This window comes from Myotis brandtii, unplaced genomic scaffold (assembly GCF_000412655.1).
Source record: "Myotis brandtii unplaced genomic scaffold, ASM41265v1 scaffold51, whole genome shotgun sequence".
In the NCBI taxonomy this organism is placed as follows: Eukaryota; Metazoa; Chordata; class Mammalia; order Chiroptera; family Vespertilionidae; genus Myotis; species Myotis brandtii.
Genome location: NW_005369442.1, coordinates 489,036 through 516,916, shown reverse-complemented (window position 1 = coordinate 516,916; position 27,881 = coordinate 489,036). Strand labels below are relative to the sequence as shown.

At 38.2% G+C, this 27,881-nt stretch overlaps 2 protein-coding genes across 5 annotated transcripts in view; one reads left to right on the top strand and one right to left on the bottom strand.

Annotated features, from left to right (window-relative positions):
* Nucleotides 1-10,851, top strand: part of LNX1 (ligand of numb-protein X 1, E3 ubiquitin protein ligase) — a 112,469-nt gene extending 101,618 nt beyond the window's left edge. For all 4 annotated transcript variants that reach the window (XM_014548489.1, XM_005877151.2, XM_005877152.2 and 1 more), the window contains 4 exons: nt 2,799-2,976; nt 4,541-4,769; nt 9,796-9,954; nt 10,307-10,851. In XM_014548489.1, the coding sequence (XP_014403975.1) occupies nt 2,799-2,976; nt 4,541-4,769; nt 9,796-9,954; nt 10,307-10,442 (702 nt within the window). In that variant the 3' untranslated portion in view covers nt 10,443-10,851. The remainder of the gene's footprint in view (nt 1-2,798; nt 2,977-4,540; nt 4,770-9,795; nt 9,955-10,306) is intronic.
* A 689-nt stretch (nt 10,852-11,540) lies between these two features.
* FIP1L1 (factor interacting with PAPOLA and CPSF1) overlaps nt 11,541-27,881 on the bottom strand; it is an 87,824-nt gene continuing 71,483 nt past the window's right edge. Inside the window, exons 18-20 of the mRNA XM_014548458.1 lie at nt 18,929-19,148; nt 12,878-13,015; nt 11,541-11,845 (exon numbers count right to left, since the gene is read on the bottom strand). Coding sequence (XP_014403944.1) covers nt 11,698-11,845; nt 12,878-13,015; nt 18,929-19,148 — 506 coding nt within the window. The 3' untranslated portion in view covers nt 11,541-11,697. The remainder of the gene's footprint in view (nt 11,846-12,877; nt 13,016-18,928; nt 19,149-27,881) is intronic.

Below are 27,881 nucleotides of genomic sequence, written 5' to 3'. Positions count from 1 at the left end.
GGATAAAACACTATCGGCAGAATTGTGAGAAATCAGTATTTTCACAATGTCTTGGTGAGATAATAAATGACAGAAACCATTTCAAAGGTAATTTATCAACGTCTATTGAAATGTAAAATGCCCAGGCTCTGATTTCTCCATTGTAATACTAGGACATTAGCCTTAAGAAATAGTTACACAAGTGCACAAGATATGTAAGTCTAAGATGTTTGCAGTGTCCCTGTTTAATTCTGCATAAGACAGCAAACAACCTGTCATCAGTGGGGAATAGAACACATCCACACGAAGTATTAGGCAGCTGTTCAAGAATGAGATAGTGTGTGAGATATGTGTGTGAGTTATCCTTGTTTTTCAGAATATTCCAGACTGTGTTTTAGACAGCACCTCAGGAGATTGATCAACTACCCTTACGATGCCCCTGTCCCACATGTGGAAATAATGAAATGAAGCCCTTCTTTGAGAGCATCAGGAGTAAATGCTTTACGAATGTCCCCAGGAATGAGCTGAAGCATCAGGGCAGCCAGTGGGAGTCTCTGGGTTTAGAATTCTTGCCACGTTGGGGGCATTTCAGAACTGCCTGCATCTCCAAGTGGGGCTCTTTTGAGAGATGCTCGTGATTAAAGGAAGAGACATCCTGCATCTAATTGCTTTTCAGAAAGGAAAGGTCATGTGCTGAGAATGGATCTTGAGAGCCCCTCTAAGTCTACTCCTTGGCCTTAGCCGGAGTGCTAGGACTATTACTAGTCTTATTTTGAAACTTTTCTCTGAAGAAAGTCTTATTTCAGTTTTATAACCCTCATCTGATAACCATTATCTTCAAGGTTCTGGGGTTTATATAAACACAATCCAGACCTTACAAGTACTAATTATAATATATACCTTGCCATAATTATTCATAATTTCTGACTTATTATTCTATTACTACCAAAAACAATTTGTGGCAATGTGCAATGTATTCATCCATTTATTCAGCAAACATGTATTTAAAACCATCTTCAATGTGCCAAATGCTATGTTCAATGCTAAGGGTACAGTAATAGGCCATTAGTGCATACAATGAGGCCATTAAAAGAGACATGGCTAACTTAAAACCGCAGGAAATCATAGATAATAAATGCACACAAAAACCTAGGCTTATCTTGCTTCCTAATGAGGCATTTAAAATTGACCCTGTGCTTGCAGGTAAAATAGTTCTATATGATGTCATCCATCCAGTTTGTAGACATTTGTTTAATTAGAATTCATTTGATTTGTTGAATAGATAATATATATCCTATATAATAAAAGGCTAATATGCAAATTGACCAAACGGTGGACCAGTCACTATGATGTGCCCTGACCACTAGGGGACAGACGCTCAATGCAGGAGCTGCCCCCTGGTGGTCAGTGTGCTCCCACAGGGGGAGCGTCGCTCAGCCAGAAGCCCTGAGCCGGGCTCACAACTGGTGAGCACAGCAGTGGTGGCAGGAGCCTCTCCCGCCTGTGTGGCAGTCGGACATCCCCCAAGGGCTCCCGGACAGGGAGAGGGCACAGGCTGGGCTGAGGATTCCTCCCCCCCAAGTGCCCAAAATTCGGGCTTCTAGTGTGTGTGTGTGTGTGTGTGTGTGTGTGTGTGTGTGTGTGTGTGTATATAGAGAGGGGGGGAGGGGGTGGGAGGGTTCAAATGGAAAGGATATGTTAAGAAGGCCCTGTTCTACCTACCCCCAGGAAACCAATTTTTCTCCCAGTTTCTTTATAGAAATGCAAATAGTAATACAAATCATTTTTCTTTTTTTTAAAAGAGCTAGTACACTTATACTTACTTTGTACCTTGATTTTTTTTTTTTAGTTAGATGTGCTTTTAAATGTTCTTTCCGTAGGTACAACTATAGCTATGCTTTGAGCCAGATACTTCTTTGAGGTTTGACCAAGTGTTATATTTATTTGCAGTGCACATGTCCACAGTCTTAGTCCCCTAGAATTCAGCAGTCGCCAACCTTTCAGACGTCATGGACCACCAGTGATCCGCGGACCACCGGTTGGCGACTGCTGCCTAGATCACTGCACCAGCAGGGAGGAGAATACATTTTTGGAAAAGTATACATTGATATGTATTCATTGATAAGCAGTGCCCTTGACCTTCTCTACATTATTGCTTCAAGATAATGCTGCATATAGCTTTGCATGGTTTTCGTCTAGTGCTATTAAATCAAAATAAGTTCTTTTAATTTGCTTTTCAAAAGTTGACCCACAGTGTATACTATACAACTGCATATACTATATTTTTATATTATATATATTTTATGTAACAAAATGAAAAAATACAACTGACTGCATATTATTTAGAAATACTAAAGCGTAAAGATGCTAATTGGGAGAAACCTAGGTATTGGTGAATTTTTAAGAGTCATATATATGAAATCCATTATATTGAGAATTTCTATAATTGATTACCTGCATAAAGTTAACTGGCACTATTATTTAAAATTTGGTTACTTTTGTAACTGAGGAAAAAATCCTGATATTCATGAATGAGATGGGTGTTATTTCCAAAATGTTGACTCAGCTATCAGGAATGAATCACTTGAAAAATCTGGGGTACAGTTCCTTCCATTTTTGCTGAACTGTAAACTTCCTCTGAGTCAGCCTATAGAATTTGGGATAATATAACTCTGCCCTAGAGGGTGGGGGGATGGCAAAGCGAGGGTTCTCTCTATGTGTGTCTTTCTCTGTGAGACCAAACACCACTATCATATATTTGTGCCATTTTGTATGTAGGAAATGCAAACCCATGTTTGTTTTTCTGTCTGTGCCTTTAGCACCTCCCTCTTGCAGTCACTTGTCATGAGAAGGTGGTTAGTGTCCGAAAAGACCCCAGCGAGTCCCTCGGGATGACTGTTTCAGGGGGAGCATCACACAATGAGTGGGATTTGCCTATCTACGTCATCAGTGTTGAACCCGGAGGAGTCATAAGCAGAGATGGAAGAATAAAAACAGGTAAAAAGAAAAGAAATTTAAGGTTCTGGGGCAGCAGTGTTAAGAGGAATTAGCAGCTTGCTAGGTGAGGTAACTGTTTCCAGATTTAACAAGCAAATGTGAGGGTGATCTGGCCAGGACATCTGTTACCCATTGACCATGAATAGTTTGAGTGTAGTTGCCAGACTGGGTTTCAACCCTCCTTAGTTCAAGTGGATTGATGTGGGCGCCACCTTGCTTGCTAGTAAAGCAAGTACTGAAAACTATGCCAAGAATTAATAGGAAAATGCTAGTTACGAGCAAGTTGCCTTGGTTAAATGGCATAATTTTGTTCCATTTATTCTAAGTGATTCTTTGCTGGATTTATCCAGTGATAAAACTATTCATGAATTATTCAATTTTATGAGCTGTATAGGGGAAATAATTGGATAGACTTTGACTGAATATTAAGTGAAAGTACCATGCCATAGGTACTTTTCCACTGGTGAAAAGTGTTTTGTTACTTCAATCTTGTGTGTCCAGGACTTCTGAAATGAAGATGTCAAATGTGTATCCTTAATAATATCGTCAGTTCACATGAAGGGGTAACTCAGATGGTTGGGCAATTATGTTATTTAAGGATTAAGAGTCAAGAGATAAAATGTAAAGTTTCTGAAGTACAGTTGCTCAGTCTGTGGAGCCAGGGGGATGGCATGTTAAGGGATTCAGTCAGCCAACCTAACGATGTTCCTTTGGGATCAGGAAGGACTCAGGGCCTTTCCCATCTTTCCCCTATTTTTTACTCTTGCTGTGGTTATTCTATATAAAAAAGCTATTCAAAGGAGGCAGAAAATCAGGAGATAAAAGAACAGAAAATGGAGGCAGGGGAAATATGTATTTTAGTTTCTCTTGCTTTTCTTTCTCATCCAAGCACCTGGGTGCAGAATAATGAGGTCAACCAGGAAGTGACTTGAGAGAGAACATGAGCAGATTATAGGATATGTATGGAAATGGTCCAGCACATAGTAGGTGCTTATCCAATGCTAGTTCTTAGCACCTGTACAATAGAAATGTTAACTCTTCTTTCCACCTCTTTGAGAACACAGTTCCAGGGCCCATTTTTCTTAACTGCTGTTGACTCCATGCCAGATACTCTCGGGGGTAGTTCCTTATTTATTCATTCAAATCATGTGTATTAGGTACCTATCATACGCTAGGCTCTGTGCAGGTGCTGAAAGCTTCTGCCAAGTGCTCTCCCTTTGTGCTAAAAACATAAAACAAAAAAGGAGTGAAAATATAGATTTTCTTTGATTAAATGGTAAATGAGACTATTCCTCCTGCCTCCCTTTTTTTGTTTTTTTAATGACAAGAGCCAAACACCAATGGGTATGCTTTAGAAACCTCTAAACACGACTTACCAGTGCCTTGGAGAATGCACACAATTCACCATTTGCTATATGAGAATCCAGCCTCACGTCAATGCAAGAGGCTGACATGCGCCCCACCCCCACTACTCACCGCATCCGTCAGTCAGTCCCTGCCCCTTTGCACTATAAGCAGAAGGTCCTATTGCACTAAGGATGGCTTCTGCTTCTCTGACCACTAGGTGACATTTTGTTGAATGTGAATGGGGTTGAACTAACAGAGGTCAGCCGGAACAAGGCCGTGGCATTATTGAAAAGCACATCCTCCTCAATGGTTCTTAAAGCTTTGGAAGTCAAACAATGTGAGTCCCAGGAAGAAGGCAACAGCCCAGCAGCCCTGGACTCCAACCACAACATGGCCCCGCCCAGTGACTGGTCCCCCTCCTGGGTCATGTGGCTGGAATTACCACGGTGAGTCCCAATGTGACATCCTTGGGGAGGTGTGGGAGGAAACAAGTATATATATAAGAATGGTAAAATTATATGTATAATTTTACCATTCTTTCACTTTCTTGGGCTGACTCACGGCACTAGCATCTTAATGAACCCCTGGCTTGGTTGTGGGGCTATTTGAAATAATTGTAACTGGAAATGCAGGCAGAAACCATAGGGCAGGGACAGAAGCCTGGATGTGGAAACATTATTAGGCATTCATCATGAGGCACTCACAGGTCTGCCACGAAGAGAAGAGTCGTTTCCGTTTTCTTGCAACACGGAGCTCAGCTGATAGGGAGAGGATGCTGAAATCCAGGGTGTTCACTCAAGTAGGGGCAGGTTCATCTTTCCCGAATTTGCTAGCGTACAGCACTAGGATCTTGCATGGAGAGTGACTCCCATCCATGGTTTTACCTCTAGCTCGGGTGCCCCCTGGCTAAACCTAAAACAACGCAGAACACTTGGCCTTCACCTATGCTTATGCGTGTGTTGAGAACGCATCTCTCATCTTCTCTCCCTCGTACCTACTCTTGTGAGTTCTTGCACATAACTTCAGGAAGCAGCTGGCTTGTCACTTTAATAAGCTGTAACTAGAATCTTACAGTATAGCTGTTTGTCTCATAGACACTTCAGGAAAGGATTTGGGGGTAGCCTTGCTAAGTGACTGTAAACAAATTAAATATTCAGAGGGCAGATAAATTGGGTTTTGTTCATCTGCATCACAAACATTAACTCTGGGCCTTCAGAAGATTCTTACTAATTCCAAATGCATGATTTAAATGTTAAATATTGGAGTCACTGAAGATGATATGCTGGCTAGAATTAAATGAATGAAAGCAGGATGTTTGGTTTTAGTACATTTTTCTTGAGGGTGGAGATAGGTCTTTTTTTTTTTTAATTTTAAAATGAGGTTTATAAAACATCCCTGACTCAAATACAAACTGTCCTAGATTCCTTTCTGAGCCTTCAGTAATTGATAAATTTAAATGAGTACATTTTTAAACAGCTGAAAACTGAGCATTGAGGCAGTTTAAAAACTTTAAACATTTAGAACTGAGCCTAGGTGGAAGAGGTTATTACTTCTATTGTTTAAAAAAAATCTTTTTGAAACTGCATTCTAATATAGATCACTTTTTGTGCTTCAAAGCTATTCTGTTAAGTAATCAAGGTTCATGTAAGATGGGACAAATGTGAGAAACTTTTTACTCCAAATACGACCAAGTGAATGGCTTTCTTTTCCCCTTTTACTTGGCCGTGGGCGGGCACCTGGGATTTTGCTCATTTCCTTTAAGAGAAGGGCACTGTGAAAATAGTGCCAGTAGACACCACTGGTTTTCAGCCACCCTGGCAATGCTTATCTTCCTCCATCTCCTTCTCACCTAGTAGTAATTTAATAAGCACAGTACAAAATTCAGAGGGCACCAATGGGTATAGTGTGAAAGGTTGAGTCTCCCATCCCAGTCCTCTCAGATCATAATCTGTCACCAATTCCTTGTGTATTTGTCCAGGGAGTATGTGTGTCAGGGTATGGCAAACTTTTTCTGAAAAGGGTCAGAGTTTAGGCTTTGTGGGTCATACTGTCTCTGTTGCAACTATTCAGTCCTGTGTTAGCATGAAAGTAGCCATGGACAAAATGTAAATGAATGGGCATGGTTATTTATTTGCAAAAGCAGATATATCTGTACACACACATAGCATTATCATACACACTATTATGTACTGGTTTTTTAAAATCTAATATACTCTAGGTATCATATCAGTAGATACCAAAAATACTACAATAAAAATTCATAGACTGTACAGTGACAGCACCTACTATAGGAACTGGTTCCATTAAGGTGCGTTTGTACAACCAGATGGCAGTTTGCCTGGATATACTAGTATTACCGATCACACTCTGACTTCGTAGGCACCGCATCACTGTTAAGTAGCATGAAACTGTGGGGTAGAGAAGTGTGATCTCATTTCTTCCCATCTGTGTGTGGCTTGGTCTTTTCACCTAATGTTCGAAATAACTTCTGTTATTTGTATTCTTTTCAGGGAATCCAGATATGTATTTGAAGTCTCGTGTTTCATTTTCTCTTGAATTCCTTTCAACTGTTTATTTCCATTGTTTTCTTTGCTTATTTTAATGTCCTTCATATCCCTTGTGTTTTTCAATAGTCTTTGTTTTTATATTTCTCCACTTCTTCTGTCAGTTTATTCTCTCATATCTTCCTTGATCTCTTACTTACAACTATTTCAATATTTTAAATTCACATTAATATGGTTGTTAAAACTTCATTTTTCTACAGCATTTTTCTGGTGAGTGGGTTTTGTCTGTTACTGTTATTACTGTTACCTTCCCACTTTTGTAGTGTGTCTCCGCTGATTCTTTACCCTACCACACTGGCAGGCTACTTCCTGTCCATATGGGTTGTCTGTTTGGGTTATTACCTCACTTATGCCCTTCTTCTCTGCCACACTGGGCCCAGGGAACACCTGCTAACAGTCAGCCTGCCTACTTTGGTGTTCCCAGTGAATGCATGTTTTGCCTATCAGTGGACCACTCACTATGGCCCCCACCCCACTCACTAGGGCTCTACCAGCTTGGACTGCACTCTCCAGCTATAGGCATTCCCTCTCCTAACATCCTTCTTTGACTCACTGCCTTTGGAAGTTCTCTTTCATATATAGTGACTGAGTTTTAAGATGGAATTTGCATTTATACTTTTAAGTTTCCTAATTGCTTCTTTAGTAACTTTTTAAAAGCAGAAGGGATACAACTAAAATAGGAGTAGGCATATCAATTATGTATTTTCACAATCATGCTGCAAAACCTCAGTTAACAAGTAACCATATTTATTTAATATTTAGTTCACAAGTCTGTGGGGGCTCAGCTGATTCAGGCTAGGCTTGATTGATCTTGGCTGGCCATACTTATGTATCTAAGATTTGACTGGTGGTGGCAAAAATCCCACTGTTGCTCTTATGGCTGAGTCCAGAATCAGAATAGGAAGACACCACAGTTATATAACTGGGCACACAAGGGTAGGGTAGCCACTTGGGGACATCAATGCAGTTATTTTATCACAGTAAGGAAGAATGAGGAAATACTGTTTCGAACATTTTGAGTCTCAGATACCAGTGGGACTTCCAAGTTTGATAAACACATCTAGAGCAGAAATTCCCAAAGTTTTTGTCTTAAGACCCCTATACAGATTTATAAAGTATTGATGATCTCAAAGAACTTTTGTTTATATAGGTTATATCTAATGATATTTACCTTATGAATTAATATAAATAATTTTTTATTTATTTAAAATAATAGACCCCATTATGTTAACATATATTTTAAAAAGTTATTGAGAAGACTGGCATTGTGTATTTTTTTGCAAACCTCTTTAACATTTGGCTTAATAGAAGATAAGTGGACTCATATCTAATTCTGAATCCTATCTGCTGCCAGATCACCTGTCATGTGTTCTCTGGAAAAAATGCCACTGTATGCTCATAAGAAAATGAGTGAAAAGGCAAAGATCATACTATTATGACAAAAATATGTTTTACCTCTAGACCCTGAAAGGCACATAATTTGAGAACCACACTTTAGTAATATAGGGGTTCAGTGAAATATTGAGGTCCACTGAAAAGTGGAGTTCTTGAAGGAACAGCTAATGAAAGAACAAAAAATAGTAGCAACCGACTTCACCATATTTATCAACTCGTTTTAACAGAAGTAACCATAATTTTCTTATTTAGAAAAATTACCAAACTCCTTGCTATTCTTTATACTTTGCAAACTCTTCAATTAAGCCTTGAATGAGTTCAAAATAGGAAAAAAGCTCATATTTAAAATGAAAATTAGAGTTTAACAAATGTTACTGACCAATGTCATCACTTAAAACATTTCACAAGAGACTTTTTATTGGTTTTTCAAAAAGCAGTTAATATTTTAAGGTACAGCTTATAAACAAACCAATATCTTGTTTTTCTTCTTTTTGGTCAACATGGAAATGTTCAATTTCTTTCAAACCAGTTTCTGGACTCAGGGATTTTTAGAGTCAAATCTAGCTCCTGACATAGACCTTCTATCCTAACTGTAATACAGTTTGCACTTTAGCCTGCACCTATGTTAACAATCATCCAACTACCACAGAATAGTAAAAGAAATCATTTCTTCAATCTATATTTCTAATTTAGCTGAAAATTCTACTCATTAACAGAAGACCTCTGATCTCTCCTTCCCTTTTCCCATTCCTTTTATAACTTGCTATTCCATTTACTGCCAGTTTGCTATCCTCCATTATGAATCATTCTTATAATCTTTAAATATACAATTTCCATTCATTTTATGCCTTCTTAAAATGTCTCTAATCTTTATTAAACATGTAGAACTACATACATATAAACTAGTATTTTTCAAAAGTCCAAATTTCAACAAATGCATTAATTAGGGTAGGTTTGAATTTTTTTAATTGAGAATAATCATTTATTCAAAGAATTTTGCCTTGTGGCTCAGTTGGTTGGAGCATTGTCCTGTACACCAGAAGGTGGTGGGGTTGGATTCCCAGTCAGGCACATACCCAGGTTGTGGGTTCAATCCCCAGTGAGGAAGCGTGCAGTTGGAAACCGATTGATGTTTCTCCCTCTCTCTCTGAGATCAATTAAAAAAGAATTTTTTTTTTAAATCTACAAGTATGCTTGAATTTGGTTCACCAATAAGGATTTATGCATATCCAACTTTTTAATTAAGGCATTAAATCAATGATTATCTTTCCCAGTAGACATATAAACAAAACATAAATAGATGGTGTCATTTTTTAAAGTGTGTTTAACAATGGAAAACAGAAGTTCAATAAGAAAAAGCAAGCTAAAAGCACAAAGGTCAATTTTGAGTGAGACCCATCTAGTGCTATTCATTCTATAAAATAATGTCAAAAAAGGAAATGGAAGATGAATCACAGTAATTATTAACTGAGTTCAACTTAACTGCTTATATATTGATTACATTCTATTGCAGGTACCTGTACAACTGCAAAGATGTTGTATTACGAAGAAGCACAGCTGGAAGTCTGGGCTTCTGCATTGTAGGAGGTTATGAAGAATACAATGGGAACAAACCTTTTTTTATCAAATCCATTGTTGAAGGAACACCAGCATATAATGATGGAAGAATTAGGTAACAATAACAACTATTTTAACAAAAAATTTATATTCAAATATTTTGTTTTATGCATTTTTATGTATAAAAAAGCATGGCCCTTCTTGAAAAAAAAGCATGTATTTATTATACCTTTCATATAGGTGAGAAATTAAACACATTTATGTAGCATGCAATTTCTAAGAAATCCAAAATGATTAGTTACTTGGTCCCATATAGCAACTTGCTTATGAATCCCTTCTAACGCAAGCTGATTTTAGAGTTAATTAAAATTGACAGATATAGCAAAAATTAGGACCTCCAATTAAACTTGAATTAACTTCAGCTATGGATCAAAATATTAATCATATACCTTGTTTTATTTTTTTAGATGTGGTGACATTCTTCTTGCTGTCAATGGTAGAAGTACATCAGGAATGATACATGCTTGCTTGGCAAGGATGCTAAAAGAACTTAAAGGGAAAATCACTCTCACTATTGTTTCTTGGCCTGGCACTTTTTTATAGAATTGATGGGTCACAGAAAATCGCAAAGTTGAAACAAATATATTTATCTTGTCAATTTTTGTATTTAAAGGATACATTATAAAAATGTGAACTTTAATATCAGCAAAATTATGATCTAATGAAAGCCAATTACACCTCAGAAAATATAATTCTCAAAACAAACATTACTAATAGTTTTTATTCAGTGTGGAGGATTTTGCATCACTCTACGTTTACGTTTATATTTTTCTATTTAATAAAAAGCTCTTAAACAGTTGAAATGGTTTGTATGCCCTCAAATGAATTCGAACCATAAAATTAAATTAAAAATTTGAGTATTTTAAAAATAACTTACAGCCAAATGATTTTAAAAGTGCATTACTGAAAAATGTTCCTTTCATCAAATGAGAAATAAATATTTTTTAAAATATTATAGTTGTCTTTAAGTATGTGATACTAAATTCATTTCTATTATGACTATTTACTCACAGAATTATAAACTTTTTTTCTTAGATTTAATAGGAAATAACTAAAGCTCTTGTCACTTATTTTTTTATTCACAATCTAAAAAAATCTGCATGCTGTTCAACCAATGAGCCTTGGGAAAATCAAGAAAAGCCAAACCAGCCTCAGATAGATGGCCATTAGGGAATTCAAAATTGTGATGAGTGTCCAGTGCCTGCTAGAAACTACAATTACGTTATTTCAGAGGCCTCCCAAATACCATTAGATTCACTCTTTTACATATAAAAGTTCCCCATTCAATTTCACATGAACCCAATTTAGAACACTGAAAATCTGCTATCAAAAAGTTGTGGTATCAAAACTGTATGAGTTCTTTAATATGCTAAGCAACGGTGCCACAGCAGTATTGATAAAAGACTACTCTCAAGACTCAGGGGTGCCCTTTGATGCCTTTTGCAGAGAAACATCTTGAGAGACTAATATTTGATTAACTCAAGGAAATGTTAGCCAAGGTGGAACCCTGACCTTTATCAGATACTGGTATGTACACAGCTAAACACAGTTCTTTAAATTCCCTGATGAGTGACTCATTTACATACTTTCTTGGATATAAAATCACTGCAATCTTATTTTTTAAATATTACAAAACAAAGATTTTTAACTTAACATGAAAAATTCGCTTTTATTTTGGGAAAAAGCTTTTATACTAACAGAAGATTAAAGGTAAATTTCTTAAACATTATCCAGAAAAATAAACAAGATTTGTGGTATCTATTTCTGGGACTAATATACACAAAAGGTTATACCAGGCCTATTCTGCAGGTGCAGCCTCGGTGCTCTCCTGTTCAGGGGCAGGCTCACTGCCAGCTTCTTTTCCTTCTTTGCTTCTTTTTGATTTTTTGTGCTTGTGTCTCCTGTGACTGTCTCCTTCTTCACTTTCATGGCGACGTCTACTATTACTAAAAAAAAAAAGGTGTGTTCTTAAAAATGTTTAAGTATACAAGTGATGACAAAAATCAATCCACTTTGCCTAAATTCTGGGTGTTAAAAGATTTAATCCATTAGCCAGTTTTGGGGTGTTTTTTTTTGGCGACTTTTATGCTGAGATTATATTTATACTAGAGGCCCGGTGCACAAAATTTGTGCAGGGGGGGGGGGGCGCCCTCAGCCTGGCCTACGCCCTCTTGCAATCCAGGAGCCCTCAGGGGAGCAGGCCTAAGCTGTCAGTCGGACATCCTTAATGTTGCCACAAAGGCGGGAGAGGTTCCCGCCACCACCTCTGCGCTCACCAGCTGTGAGCCCAGCTCAGGGCTCTGGCTGAGCAGCGCTTCCCCTGTGGGAGCAAACTGACCACCAGGTGGAAGCTCCTGAGTTGAGCATCTGCCCCCCTGGTGATCAGTGCGCATCACAGTGGTCATTCTGGCGTTCGGTCGATTTGCATATTAGCCTTTTATTATATAGGATTACAGGCTCATCTTCACCAATATCATCCCAGATTTCTAGGACCCATATACTTTATTCTGAAAACCAAATTATAAATGAGAAACTGAAGCACTAAAACAGAAATACTTTCTATGGTTGGTTTTAGGTAAATAATAGGCATTGAAATTTAACATCTATGTGTGCGTGCTATTGTTGTTTTTGAGACTACAAGGCCCTGAATTTTCTTTGATTAAACTGCTTTAATACTATTTACTATTAAAGACTGGTTCATATGCCAAATTCCCCCCTCCTAACAAGATAATGTAATAAGCTGAATTCTCTCATATTCCATGATAATTTTGGTTTACTTGTATTAAATACAGTCTTGTCAGATTTAAAAATCTTTGTTGAAGCATAAAAGGAACCAACTATTTCAACAGATTATTCTTAATCTTCCAATTAGGAATACATATGCTCTACTGGTTATTGGGAAATATTTGCTCCTACTTTCTGAAGTCAAATCAATTTCTCAACTTCAAAGTGATTCACTATTTTATTAAAGAACAGACCTTCGAGATGACTTGTGTCTGGTTTCCTCTTTCTCTCTGTGTCGTCTTTCTCTATGTCGTTCTTCTTTCTCTCGACTTGCTCTATGACGCTCGTAGCCTCTTTCTGCATACTCCCTATATCTGTATCGTTCTTCATCACTGAAATTGGAATAGAAACAACTTTTATTAACTGGACTGTTCATACAATTCTAAACTCTAAAAGAAGAGATGTGACCTGAGTGCTAAACAGAAGCCCCCACTTTAGCATCTTACAGAGAATAGATGCAAAATTGAACTGAGAGGGAAATAATGCCATTCCCAAATAAGTACTACATCTAATACAAGAACACAAAATATAAAATTACACATCATGTTAAGGAACCAGTTTTGTTCTGTGCTTTCATAATTGTTATAAGGTAGAAATTTTATAAAACAATGCTGTTTTTCTTCAAAAAATTGGGAGCTGTAACTCATTTACATTTTAATCAATTTTCTTTTCCTCCTCTTAGAATTAAAAGCATGTTTGTCTATTTCAGATCTCAAACCAAAATTCTTTTTTTTTTAAATGTATTTTATTGATTTTTTACAGAGAGGAAGGGAGAGAGATAGAGAGCCAGAAACATCGATGAGAGAGAAACATCGATCAGATGCCTCCTGCACATCCCCCACTGGGGATGTGTCCGCAACCCAGGCACATGCCCTTGACCGAAACTGAACCTAGGACCCCTCAGTCTGCAGGCTGACGCTCTATCCACTGAGCCAAACAAAAATTCTTATATTACTTATAAAATCTTGGGCACACAGGATTCTAAAAATGTATTTTAAATATTTGGCTCACAATGACTACAGAGTAGAAAGTAGATAAAGGTTCTTCACATAAAGAGTATATTCATCTAATAAAGCGGTATACAAATGAACAGCCCTAGCCAGTGGCTCAGCTGGCTGGAGACTCGTCCCATACAGGCTGAAAGGTCACAGGTTCGATTCCCGGTCAGGGCACATTCCCAGGCTGTGGGTTTGATCCTGTCAGGGTGCATACGGGAAGCAACTGCTACAATATCCACACAAAATGCACGCAAAAAGCTGCTTGTAAACTTACTTGCATTCTGACATCCCAATTACTTAATACTATGTATGTGTGTGGTGAGAAGAAGAGATTCAACATGGTTAACAACTTCAAATGCAAAAACTTAAAGCTGCACCTCCATTTTCTGACTCTTGATAGAATGAACTGGTAAAACTGCGAGTGATGGCTAGTCTTTCTTTACCTCCCTAGCCCAGTCTTCTTTTCATGTCCTTTCACTTACATCCTTCTCTCCTTCTTTCTCCTAATCCTTTAAGTCTTTTTTTCTTGATTTTTGTTCAGCATAGAAGTCAATACTTTCCACAACCTAATATCAGTAAACTCACTTAGAAGGAATAAAAATGTCTTCTAGAGCTCTGTGTGCTGAAGAGCCTTGGTTTCTAGAAATATATACAAATTATATAAATTAATGTTTAAAGCATCAAGGAGTTGAGTGATCTGAGTAGGAGCAATAGGAGACAGAATAAGGTGAACATATAAGCCATATAAAAGAACAAATCAGTCTGTGGTTTCTTAGCAAAAGTAATGAGTCTGTAGTGCTGTGCCTAATGCAAGAGATATTGCTGACCAAGTTGTTATTACTTCCATACATTACATTTTTAAACCATTTTTTTTATCATTATTGTTGAAAGTATTACATATGTTCTCCTTTCCCCCCATTAATCCTCTCCAGGCTGCCCCCGCCCCAAACAAGAAAATATTAATATACATATAAATATATTTGTGTGTACATACATATGTATACTGTACATACACACTTTTTCCCTAACCATAAATATGCACTTTGTATTTGGAAAGTGGAAGCATGTCACCTAAAAGGCAATGTGCCATGATAGACAGTGTAGAGTAGTGGGAGGAGTACAGGCAGAGTAGGCCCAGGATCACATCTTGATTCTACTACTTACTAAATGTGTGACCTAGGGTAAGTTAACCAACCTCGCTAGGCATCCATCTGTTTTCTCACCTGTAAAATTGGCAACAATCTCTTTCAGGGTTGTTGTAGAACTGGCAATAGCATTTGTAAGTGCTTGGTACAAGAGAAGGCCCTCAATAAATGGCAGCTGATATACAGGCTCACCATCTTCAGTAAATTTAATGTTAAATTTTTCAGAAGTAGAACCTTTTTTGTAAAGGTGACTGATCCTGTAATAATTAATTTTTCTGAAGCAGAATAATTAGCTCACACCAGGACAAATGAATATGGTAGTAAATATTATCCTCTTTAAAAATGAGGCTGTCTTTGTAATGATTCCAACTGAATTTACATTAAAACAGTCAATTATCTCATAATTTGTCATCTGTAACCTTCTCACCCTGGCACCAATTCTTCACAGCTTTGAGGCCTTTTAAGATACTGAAGGCAGCCATATGATGGGAAACTTTCCACAGATGATAAAAGATTTGGTCTCATACATGAAATATAAAGATCCCTCCTTCTAGCCCTTTCTTTGATAAGCAGCTGCTGCACAAGTTTCTCTGGGTCTGGAAATCATTAGAGTTCATTCAAATACCCTTGAACGAACAGACTTCATTCTAGCCCACAATTAAGTGGCCTCAAGACCAGATGTTGAAACTGGTCTGTAATTTTCAAAACAATGACCCTGTAATTTGTGACACAACACATACTACATGCCATATCGCTAAAATGTCAGTCTTAAAAAAAAAAAAAAAAAAAAAAAAAAGGTCTTTACTTATACTTCACTTGAATTTTCCAGAGAACACTTTAGTCCTGGGATAATTCAAAACAACACAAAATTCCTCCACCTCTTGCCTTGAACTTTTAGTCAGATTTAGGTAAACACTGACTTCTGATGCTCTACAGCATAGCAACCTGAAAATTAAATGTGGTTTAACCATTAACACTTTAGTTTCAATAAAAATTAAGTAACACCTGTGTTTAAAATTTAATCAGTTAACTTAGCCTCAAATATTCTATAAACTGTATTATTTATGTTTACGTAAAGAAAATTTATGAGCTCTAGGAAAGCCATCAAAGCCATTTCTTTTAGTCTTCTTTCCTATCAAGTTTTGCATTAAGCTCCTTAACTTGTGAGTATGGACATTCTAGAGATAACAGTGCTATCTCAAGTATTTTAACTACATTAGAAACTATTCAACTTTCTGGAAAGTAATGCTCTTGAACTTAACAGAATCATGCTGACCTACATGGCTCAAGTTAACAGTACATGTCCCACCACAGAAACACAAAACATACACTCACACACACACACAAATATGTATCATACCTTTACTTATTTAAAATTTTATCAGGTGCCTACAAAGCGTAAGTCATATTATTAGGAACTACTGAAAGGAAAAAGATTAATAAATCCTGTCCAGTTTCTTATTGTACACTGCTTTAGGTAAAGTTTCAAACAACTAACCAGTCCTTGTCACCTTGACAATATTTCATGGTTAAATCAAAAAGGGCAGTGTATGAATAATTCTGTATCCTCAGCACAAAGCTCTGTGCCTGGTACAGAAGAGGGACTCAGAAAATGTCAATTACATAAATGAAAGAATGAATCGCTACTCTCCCTTCTGCCCTCGCCCCCTAAAAATGGGGAGAAAATCAAGTGCATAGGGAGTAATAAGGAAAATGAGAAAAATTTTAAACTACCTAATTTCAAGACTAGAGAGGATTTTAAGTAAAATCTCGATCACATTTTGAGATTATGGCTCTACCATTGTCTTATGTTTCTTTATGCTTCCATTTCCTCACCTGATAAGTAGAAATTTAGACTAGATAATCCCCAAGGACCTTTTGGATTAGGAAGTATATAAATAGATGACCACAACTAACAAAACAAATGCTGCTTGAATCAAGCATATCCTCACACCCTGAACTGATATACTGCTTCATCTCATCCAGCAAAATCAGAAAATTGTCTATGTATCTTACATTTATCTTATCCCTAAAAATAGTTGATATAAAAAAGTTATCTTCATTCTACATTGTGATGGTACCTAGACTGATATGTTATAAGATGCCCAAATTAATGATTTGATTGTGATAAAGAGCTTCTACCTAAGAGTTTCACCAACAGTTTTTCAAAATTATTCTTTCTCTATTGTAGTCACCTTCCTCTCCTTAAATATGTCATTTTATTCACTGACATATTGTGTGCCAGACATTACTGTACAAAGTACTGAGGATACAGAAAGGAAAAATGGTGGTCAATGCCCTTAAAGAGACTTACTAAGAAACAAAGTGGCTCTACCCGGTTTGGTTCAGTGGATAGAGCATCGGGCTGTGGACCAAAGGGTCCCGGGTTCGATTCCGGTCAAGGGCACGTACGTCAGTTGCAGGCTCCTCCCCGGACTGGGCTTTGGGACAGGGCTTGTGCAGGGGGCAACCAATCTATGTGTTTCTCTCTCATCGATGTTTCTCTTTGTCTTTCCCTCCCTCTTCCACTCTCCCTAAAAATCAATGGGAAAATATCCTCGGGTGAGGAATTAAAAAAAAGAAACAAAGTGTTTAGGAAACATGTGAACAAAATTAATTCCTTCAGGTTCAGAGAAGCTCATAGAGGACCTTGAAGAGTTAATAGAAGTTTGTAAGGCAGAGAGGTAAGGAACAACATGAACAAAGTATAAAACTTTGAGGGATTCCCAGAACAGCAATCAGTCATGCGGTGCACTGGCTTGGGAGAGAACTGGGGCTAAAGTCTAGAAAAGTACATGACTGTGACTGAGGATTATAAGAATTAGGAATTTATTCTTTCGGTCAGCAGTACATGCCAGCCCCACAGCAGTATATGAATTCTTTCCAATAGCACAGACATTTTAGGGAGTCAATTTCCAGATCCTCAACATCCGTATTTACTCTTTCCTAAATCTGAACTGCCTAATGTAAAACATCATGCCACTTCTCCAGCTAACCTCTTCTCTCAAAATCACCCTCCTGCCCTTTACAAAAGAAAGGCACTCCTTTCACCAATTTTACTATGGTACATTGGCTCAGGGTATAAAAATCATCATGGCATCAAGCAGATCTAATTTATAATATTAGTGCCAGTGAGAATTATTTTATTCAAGGAGCCATAAAGCATCTATAGGAGTTTAGGTTTTCCTATCTTATACACTGTTCATTTAAGAACAAAGTATGGAGTAAGAAATGGGAGTTCTAACTTCATATATATCATAGTGTGGTGGGAGTCATAAGAATTTTCCCTGAACCAGTAAAAACTTTAAAAAAAAAAAAACCCTTTTAAGAAAAGCAAAGTGTTGAAAGGCAGCATCTTATTGTAAGCTGTGTGGCTAATGTGTTAATTAGACTTGGATATGGAATACAGATCAACTCATTTGACTGAATAGCAAATGAAGCCAGACTTTTTACAATTAGAACTGAATGTGATTTGGCTGTCTGACTTGACAATGAGAGCTATCTTTTACCAATTAAGTTATATGGTAGCTATTTTCCATAAATGGAATATAGGAAATTTGCTAGAAATAAATATTTAACACACATAAAGGTGTTTAATTTTTTTAAAGATTGTTTTGGCCAAGATGTAATAATAGCATTTTAATTTCCCCAAACCTCTGAGCATATTAAGATAAATAATTGGTAGTCTTTTGACAAGTCTTGGTAAAACCCTTTTGGTATTCTTCCAAGAAAATGAGAAAACTGAAACTTTAATTTCTAAATGAATTGGATTGAATTGTGTTGCCCCCTTCCCCCAAAAAATCTGCTCAACTATGTATTTAAAATTTTTAAATGAAAAAACATTTTAGATGGCAAGATATGTGACGGGATACAAAGTTTCCAAAATTCTTTTAAGAGAGAAATAAACAAATTTGAAGACTATTGTTTTAGGTAATGAGAATCCCTAAGAATTAAATAGCCTTGATGCTTTTAAAATGGTTATCCTAAACACTCTTCGAGCAATGCTATCCCAACTAAATCGAATTTTCCATCCTATAATCGAATACAAATTCTAAAGTACACATTAAACATATATATACAAACTACAGCACACTCAACAAACCTGTTGAAAACACTTGGTGTAGGACTATGATCACGCTCTCGCTCCCTCTCTCTGGTGCGCTCTCTTTCTCTGTCTCGATCACGATCTCGGTCTCGGTCTCTGTCTCGGTCTCTGTCTCGATCTCGGTCTTTCTCTCTTCTTGAATAATAGTCCCATTGCTTGCTGGTGTCCACAAGACTAGGCCATGAAGGAGCAGAACCAGGAAGGTGGGGAAAGGCAACTAAAGAAAAAACATACACAAAACAAAACATAAGTTTTGGTACTTAAAAACAAGAGAAAAAACAAAAAGTACTAGAAAATAAAGACAAAATTCCCACCAAAAGTGCTTCATTAGATTATAATGCAAAGTTAATTTATAACTAGAAAAGATAAATGTCATAGTGTGAATACCCACAGATTGGGGGAATATGAAGAAACAAACCTTAAAGACTTAACATAATCATTTTGCAAGGTGTGAACAGTAACCAGAAATAGATACACCACAAAATTCCCCTTATCAAAAATGTAAACCAGAATAAATTAGGACATCTTCAAAGTATTGAGAGAAAATGATAGTCAACCTAGGAACATGTATTCAACAAATTATATTTTAAAAATAAGAAAAAAGCAAAGACATCCATAGATAAACAAAAAGAACAAATGTTATAATCAACAGAGTTCACCGAAAGATAGATGTACAATGCATTTTAAGAGTAACACAAACACAAACACACACACACACACACACACACACACACACACACACACACGAATGTATAATTTCAAAACAATATAGGGAAAAACAGAATTTTTTAAAAACTGCCAATTCAAAAAAGACTTGGATAATATAGGGGTTGGGTAGACAAGTTTATTAGCTCAACAATTAGCACAATATAAAAGGGACTGAATTCATCAGTTACATAACAGAGATTTTTGATTTGTACTTTGAATAATTCCTATTATATTCTGAATATAAGACATAAAAACACAAAATGGTTAATAGCAAAGGATGCAAGAAAAAAATATTAATACCCCTCAATCTACTTATGAGTAGCTATACTAATGACAAAGCAGAAGCATATAGTAAGGACTAGAGGCCTGGTGCACAACATTCATGCACTTGGGGAGGGGGTCCCTCAACCCAACCTGCACCCTCTCCCAGTCCAGGAGCCGTCAGTCGGACATCCTTGGAGCTGCTGCAGAGGTGGAAGAGGCTCCTGCCACCGCCACTGCACTCACCAGCTCAGGGCTTCTGTGAAAGCGCACTGACCACCAGGGGGCAGCTCCTGTGTTGAGCGTCTGCCCCCTGGTGGTCAGTGCATGTCATTGCGACTGGTCGTTCCATCGTTCAGTTAATTTGCATATTATCCTTTTATTATATAGGACTAGTGGCCCGGTACACAAAATTCGTTCACGGGGTTGGGGGGGGGGGTTGTCCCAGCCTGCACCCTCTCCAATCTGGGATCCCTCTAGGGATGTCCTGTGGGATCGGGCCCAAACCGGCAGTCGAATATCCCCCTCACAATCCGGGACTGCTGGATCCTAACTGCTAACCTGTCTGCCTGCCTGATCACCCCTAACCACTCTACCTGCAGGCCTGCTCGCCCCCAACTGCCCCCCACCCCGCTGGCCTAATCACCAACTGCCCTCCTCTCCTGGCCTGATTGCCCCTAACCACCTCTGCCTTGGCTCCGCCACCATGGCTTTGTCCGGAAGGATGTCCAGAAGGTCTCCTGGTCTAATTAGCATATTACCCTTTTATTAGTATAGATTACCTGGGAAAGAAAGGATAACAACATGAAGATGAAAATGTAACTCACCAAGAAGACAGAACAAATATAACTTCCAGATATCTAACAACATAGCCTTAATATTTGGAGAGTAAGAGATAATAGAAATTCAAGTAGAAATAGAAAAATCCAAAATGATTATGGGAGAATACCATACTTCTCTCAATTATTGATACTTTAAGCAAAAACTGCTATAGATATGTAAGATTTGAGCAAAACATTGTTAACAAGGTTGATAATAAACAACAGAATACTCATTCTTCTCAAGCACATATGAAACATTAATAAAAATATACTATGTACTTTCAGAGGATCAGTAAAATAAACAAGTTTTCTGACCACCATGCAATTTAAATTAGTAAAACAAAATTTACGGGAAATTAATCTCCATACATTTCAAATTAAAAACACATTTCTGATAACTAAGGTGGTAAACATTTAGGAATTGACTTCAGAAATAGATTCCTCTCTCTAAAATCAATTTTAAAAAATGACAACAGCCGTAACCGGTTTGGCTCAGTGGATAGAGCATCGGCCTGCGGACTAAAGGGTCCCAGGTTCGATTCCGGTCAAGGACATGTACCTTGGTTGCAGGCACATCCCCAGTAGGAGATGTGCAGGAGGCAGCTGAATTGATGTTTCTCTCTCATCGATGTTTTTAACTCTCTATCTCTCTCTCTTCCTCTCTGTAAAAAATCAATAAAATATATATATATTTTAAAATGACAACAGCCAACAACAGCCAATACAACAGTAGCTGCCAGGTGTGAGTGAATCAAAAATTTTTTAAAATTAAAAATAGCTCAGCTGGCATGGCTCAGTGATTGAGCATCAACCTATGAACTAGGAGGTCAAGGTTCAATTCCCGATCGGGCACATGCACGGACTGCGGGCTCGGTCCCCAGAGTGGGGAGTGCAGGAGGCAGCCGATCAATGATTCTCTGTCATCATTGATGCTTCTATCTCTCTCTCCCTCACCCTTCCCAAAATCAATAAAAATGTTTGGGTTTTTTGTTTGTTTTGTTTTGTTTTTAAAAGAGATGCAAACTGTCCTGGAGGGAAATTTAATCTTTAAGAAACTACATTAGAAAAGATGGTGCATAACCCATGGTCACAGACAACAGTGTGCTAAAGGTAGGCAGGGAACAGGTTGGGCAAAAAAAGGGGAAAATGAGAGACATTTGTATATAGTACTGTCAATAATAAAAGTAAACAAACAAAAAAAGAAAATATGAAAAATTAATATAAGAACTTAGAAAAGCACAGAATAATCTAACAGAAGGGAGATACTAAAGATAAAAGTAGAAATCAAATAAACAGAAAACTACCACACAATTAAAAAAGCAGAAAGTTGGTTTTTGAAGACTAGACAAATAAAAAACGACAATCTCTGACAAGATTACAAAAAAGATGCCACATAAACAATATTAGAACCAAAAAGGGACCACAACTACAGATCTTGCAGAGATTAAACAATACATAAACTATTATACACTTGATACCGACACATTTATAAACTTAGCTCAGTCTACTTCTTAAAAAGAAATTACCAAAGAAAAGTGACTCAAGAATAAAAAAAAATCTTAATCATCCTATAACTATTAAAGATATTAAATCAGTAATTTAAAACCTTCCCACAAAACCTGATTGTTTTACAGCTGAGTTTTTATGAGCTTACTAGAGGCCCGGTGCACGAAAATTTGTGCACTCGGGGAAGGGGGGAGAGGGTCCCTCAGCCGGTCTGCACCCTCTCACAATCTGGGACCTCTCAGGTAGGGTCCCTAGGCCTGGCCTGAGATCAGGGCCTATTGGGGCTTTCCTTCCCCCAGCTGCAGGCAGCTGGCCCCATCCCCACCGCTAACACTGCTTGGCATCTGTGCAGCACTGCCCTCACCTCCCCTGCCACTGGTGGTCTCCCTCTGCAGGTGACAGGCGTGGGGTGCGATGGCTTGGCTGGCCTGGGCATCCCTCTGCGGGGCGATCGCTGGCCGGCCGCACACCTGCCACAGAGTCGCACACCTGCCACAGAGTCGCTACTAGTGGCCTGGGCCTCCCTCTTTCTTTGCTGGGGGGCGGGACCAGCCCTGCAAGGGGCCATCTGCCTACCTGATTGCCCCTAACCGCTGGCCAGCCTGCCTACCTGATCGCCCCTGCCTACCTGATCACCCCTAACCGCTGGTCTGCTTGCCTGATCACCCCTAAACAGTCTGCCTGCCTGCCTGATCACCCCTAACTGCTTGCTGGGGGGCGGGGCCAGGCCGGCAAGGGGCCATCTTCCTACCTGATTCCCCCTAACCGCTGGCCTGCCTGCCTACCTGATCACCTCTAACCACTTGCCTGCCTACCTGATCACCCCTAACCGCTGGTCTGCTTGCCTGATCACCCCTAACCACTCTGCCTGCCTGCCTGATGCTTGGGGGCGTGGCCAGCCTTGCAAGGGGCCTTGGTGGTTCTAGTCTTTGGGCATTCTGGTCGTTATGCTTATGGTGGCTGGCCTTTTATTATATAGGATACAGTATAGACCAGGGGTGGGCAAACTTTTTGACTTGAGGGCCACAATGGGTTCTTAAACTGGACCAGAGGGCCGGAACAAAAGCATGGATGGAGTGTTTGTGTGAACTAATATAAATTCAAAATAAACATCATTACATAAAAGGGTACAGTCTTTTTTTTTTTTAGTTTTATTCATTTCAAACGGGCCGGAAGAGACTTGACAAATTATAGTGAGAGTTCAACAGGTAAATGGCTACATGATCAATATATGTATCTTTTTTATTTATGTATATATCTGTATTTACATAGAAATATACATAAATAAAACAAAAACCAATTCTATTTCTAAATATAGGCAAACAGAACACGCAGTTCAAATGAATATATCATTTTCAACAACAAAAGCTTAGGTGCCTATCACTAAATCTAATTGAAGAAATGCAAGTGTATAGAGATAATTATATAACTGAAACACATTAAAAAACATCTCTTTAAATGAAGAGTGAGGCCTTGTTCATAGGTGAAATCATGATGTAAGGCATGAATTCCACACAAACTGATCTAGAGCATCAACTGAACTCCAATACTATGGTATAAGAGCAAGGACTCCAGGGCCAGGCTGCATGGTTTCAAATTGTGACTCTGCCACTTACTGTGTAAAGTGGGAAAATTACTTAATCTGGCTGTTCTTCAACTTCCACCTTCATAAAGTGAAAATAATAACAGTATGCCTACTTTGTAAGGCTGTTAGGATTACATTAGTTAACAATGTCTGTCATATAATAAGCATAATATATTGCCAGTTATTAATCAAAATTTCAACAGCTTTTCATGAAACTTGTAAAACTGATTCTAAAATGAATATGCAAGAGCAATGGCACAAGAATACTTCTGAAGCTGAATAAGCTACATTCTGCTAAATGAGATAGCAGAGCTACTATAAAATTTATATGTAAGATAGTGTAGCATTATTAGCACAAGCTAGTAGTTAAATAAACCAAATGAATAGTCTAGAAAGCAAACAGATTCAAGCATACATGGAAACTGGATACATGAATGGAGATGACACTATAGATCCCTCAGGAAGGATAGACTTATTCAACAAATAGCACTCGGACAATTAAACTTTTACTCCATAACATAAGCAAAAATTAATTTTCTAGATGGGTTAAGGATGTACACATAAAAAACAAAATTTGAAAACTTTTAAGGGAGCTCTAGCCGGTATTGCTTAGTAGGTAAAGCATCAGCCTGCAAAGAGTCTTGGGTTCAATTCCTGGTCAAGGGCATGGTACCTCGGATGCAGGTTCAATCCCCAGCCCCAGTCAGGAGCATGTATGGGAGACAACCAATCAGAGTGTTTCTCTCAAGGTGATGAAGGTGATGTTTCTCTATCTCCCTCCCCGCCCCACCTCTAAAAAAAACACAGGAAAAATATCCCCAGGTAAGGACTAAAAAAAAAAAAAAAAAAACCAAAAAAAAAACTTTGGGGGGAAACTATGCATAGGGAAATATTTTTTTTAATATACTCAAGGTTGAGAAAGTCAAGATACAAATATGAACCCACAATTAAAATGTATTATGACTTTACATAGTTGATGAAGTATATGACAATTTTAATATATTTGCCATTGGAATGTTCTCATTTGAGTGGCTTATAATTATCTCTACAATACACATTGTTCACACAGTTATAATAATGTAAATAAGGTTATTGTTTAGTTTTTAGAATAAAAAACTTGCCAGGGCACAGATAATTTTGGTTGCAGGACAGAATATAAATGTTGTAAGTAGGAGTACAGCTGGCCAAAGTTGGAAAGCAGGGAGGGAGGAAGAGGTAAAGGCTTAGAAAGATGAACAGTTGTGATTGATGGTTTAAGAAAAAGAGGGTAGGTATACAAATAAAAAAAAGGAAGAAAAATAATGTTGAAATTTCCCTGGTGGGGAAAAGGAGATAGTAAGTAAACAAGATACACGTTTATCATAGTAGAAAGATAACACATGACATCTGAAGTCATATAAATTAGAAATAGGTGATAATATTATGTAGAAATGCCATTCAGACTATAAGAACTAAAAACCATTAAAAGTGCTTATGTTCTTCCATATTCCTTCAAAAAAATTAAACTAGGTCTTATTTTATAAGCACAATCTCCATTCCAAAGCTTTGTTTGACAAGATAAAGAAAACTCCTAAGTTTCTTGTATTTAATTTTTACAATGTTTTATCATTATTACTTTAAAAATCCTTTATTTTAAAAAAAAGTCTCAGAGAAGAGTTGGGGGTGGTAAACAGTGGGCAGAAAATGCCTGCTTCAGGGATTAAAATTTTGTATATATTACTTTGAGAAAAAGTAAAATCCTATATAATAAAAGTGTAGTATGCAAATTTTCCCCTCGACTGTGATTTCACCCGGAGTTTGACCAGGGGGCGGGGCCAGCCAGGGGAAGGGAGGGAGGCCGCAGCCAGCAGCTGGCAGCTGCTAGGGATCCTATCAAGCACGGATTTCATGCACTGGGCCTCTAATGTTTAATAAGCATTTTTTAAAATGAAATCTTCCACAAAGAAACTATGCATGTAAACTCAGGAATAAAGTCTTCTTCTTTCTGATATGAGCTATTCCTCATGTTCACTTACATTGCAAAACATACACAAGGAATTTAGTCACAAAGCACAAAATGACAAGCACTATAAGAGGTAAAAATTTTAATTAATTTAATCGGTAATGCTTATCAAGTACTTACATATTACAGGTACTGTGCTCAGCACTTTATGTTCAAACTTCATTTTGCAGATGAGGAAAATGATCTATGTTATTTAACTTATCCAAAGTTACTAAGATAAGATGGACTCAGGACTCAAACCCAGGCTAACTGCAGGGCCTATTTTTAACAATTCTGCTAACACTCCCTAACAGTGTAGAAAAGGGAAGGAACTTGGAGCTTGTTGGAGATGGTAGGGATAATCATAAATAAATAAAACAGCTAATATTTGAATGTTTATTAAATGGCAGGACTAAGGTGCTTTAATGTATTCTCAGTGAATTTCATCTTATGGGAAAATTTTGCTCTCCATTTAATGGTTGAATACCTACAAAAGACATATAAACAAAGATTTCAACCCAATGAGTATGACTTCCTGAGAACTCATTTAAAAAAAAAAAAGAAAAAAAGGTGGTATAATCAGTGAAACAAGCCAGTCAACAGAAAGACTACCGTTTTGTTGTTGTTGTTAATCCTCACCAGAAGATATTTTTTTCCACTGATTTTCAGAGAGAGTGGAAGGGAGGGGGAGAGACAGAGACAGAGAAACATCGATTGGTTACCTCCCCCATGCACCCAAACTGGGGCCAGGGATGGAGCCTACAACCCAGGTATGCGTCCTTGACCGGAATGAAACCCAAGACCCTTTGGTCTGCAAATCGACACTGTATACACTGAGCCAAATCAGCCAGGGCAACAGAAAGACTACTTTTTGATATGAATGAATGGCATATGTGGCTTTGAACAAGGTGGGTCTGAAGGACAGTACAACCCTCTGATACAGATATCTAAAAGGTAACTATAAGTATATGATACTTATAGCAAACCCATCACCAAGACTTATAAATTCTACTGTATAAAACTTTCAACTATTCAATTTCCTCCATTCCCCAATGGTACTACCTAAAAAAAGGACACCATAATTTCTTCCCAAGGATACAGTTGTGTACCACTTAATGACAGAGATACGTTCTACAAAATATATTATTAGGCAATTTCCTTGTACAAACATCAGAGTGTACTTACACAAATTTAGATGGTACAGCCTACTATACACCTAGGCTATCTGGTATAGCCTACTGATCCTATGCTACAAACCTGTACAGCAAGCATGTCAAACTCGCAGGACACAGGACATATGCAGCCCACAACGAATATCTTTGCGACCCAGCCAATATAACGGTATGTAAGAAATATCGTAATAAAAATTTCATAACTTAATTTTTATAATATCCTATTATACCTAATCCTATCTAATAAAAGAGAAACATGCAAATTGACCATACCCCCAAACTCTTCCCATTGGCTAATCAGCAGGATATGCAAATTAACTGCCAACCAAGATGGCGGCTGGCAGCCAGGCAGCTGAAGTGAACAGGAGGCTTGCTTGCTCCAGTGATGGAGGAAGCCAAGGTTCCCCGCCTGCTGCCGCCCAGCTCTGAGCTCCGGATGCAACAATGTTGCAATTATAGAAGCTAAACAAGCTCCAGAAACCTGCTTTCAGCCGGCAGCGGGCTCAGAGCTTAGAGCGGCAGTGATGGCAATAGAGTTTCAATTATAGAAGCTAAACAAAGCCCAGATATCTGCTTTCAGCAGCTGAGGCCTCAAGCTGGAGCTGGCCTCAGGGCTAAAGCCGGCTCTCAGCTCCAGTGACAGCCATAGCAAGTAAATAAATCCCAGAATAAAAAGAAAAAAAAATAGAAAAAAAGGACAGGCTGGGAGCTCCAGTCACCTGCCAGCCTGAAAACGGCCCTCAGCCCCTCATCCAGACTGGCCAGGCACCCCAGTGGGGACCCCTACCCTAAAGGGGGTGCGGGCAGCTTAAAAACAGCCATCAGCCCGTCATCCAGGCTGGCCAGGCACCCAAGCGGGACCCCCACCCTGATCCGGGACACCCTTCAGGGCAAACCAGCTGGCCCCCACCCGTGC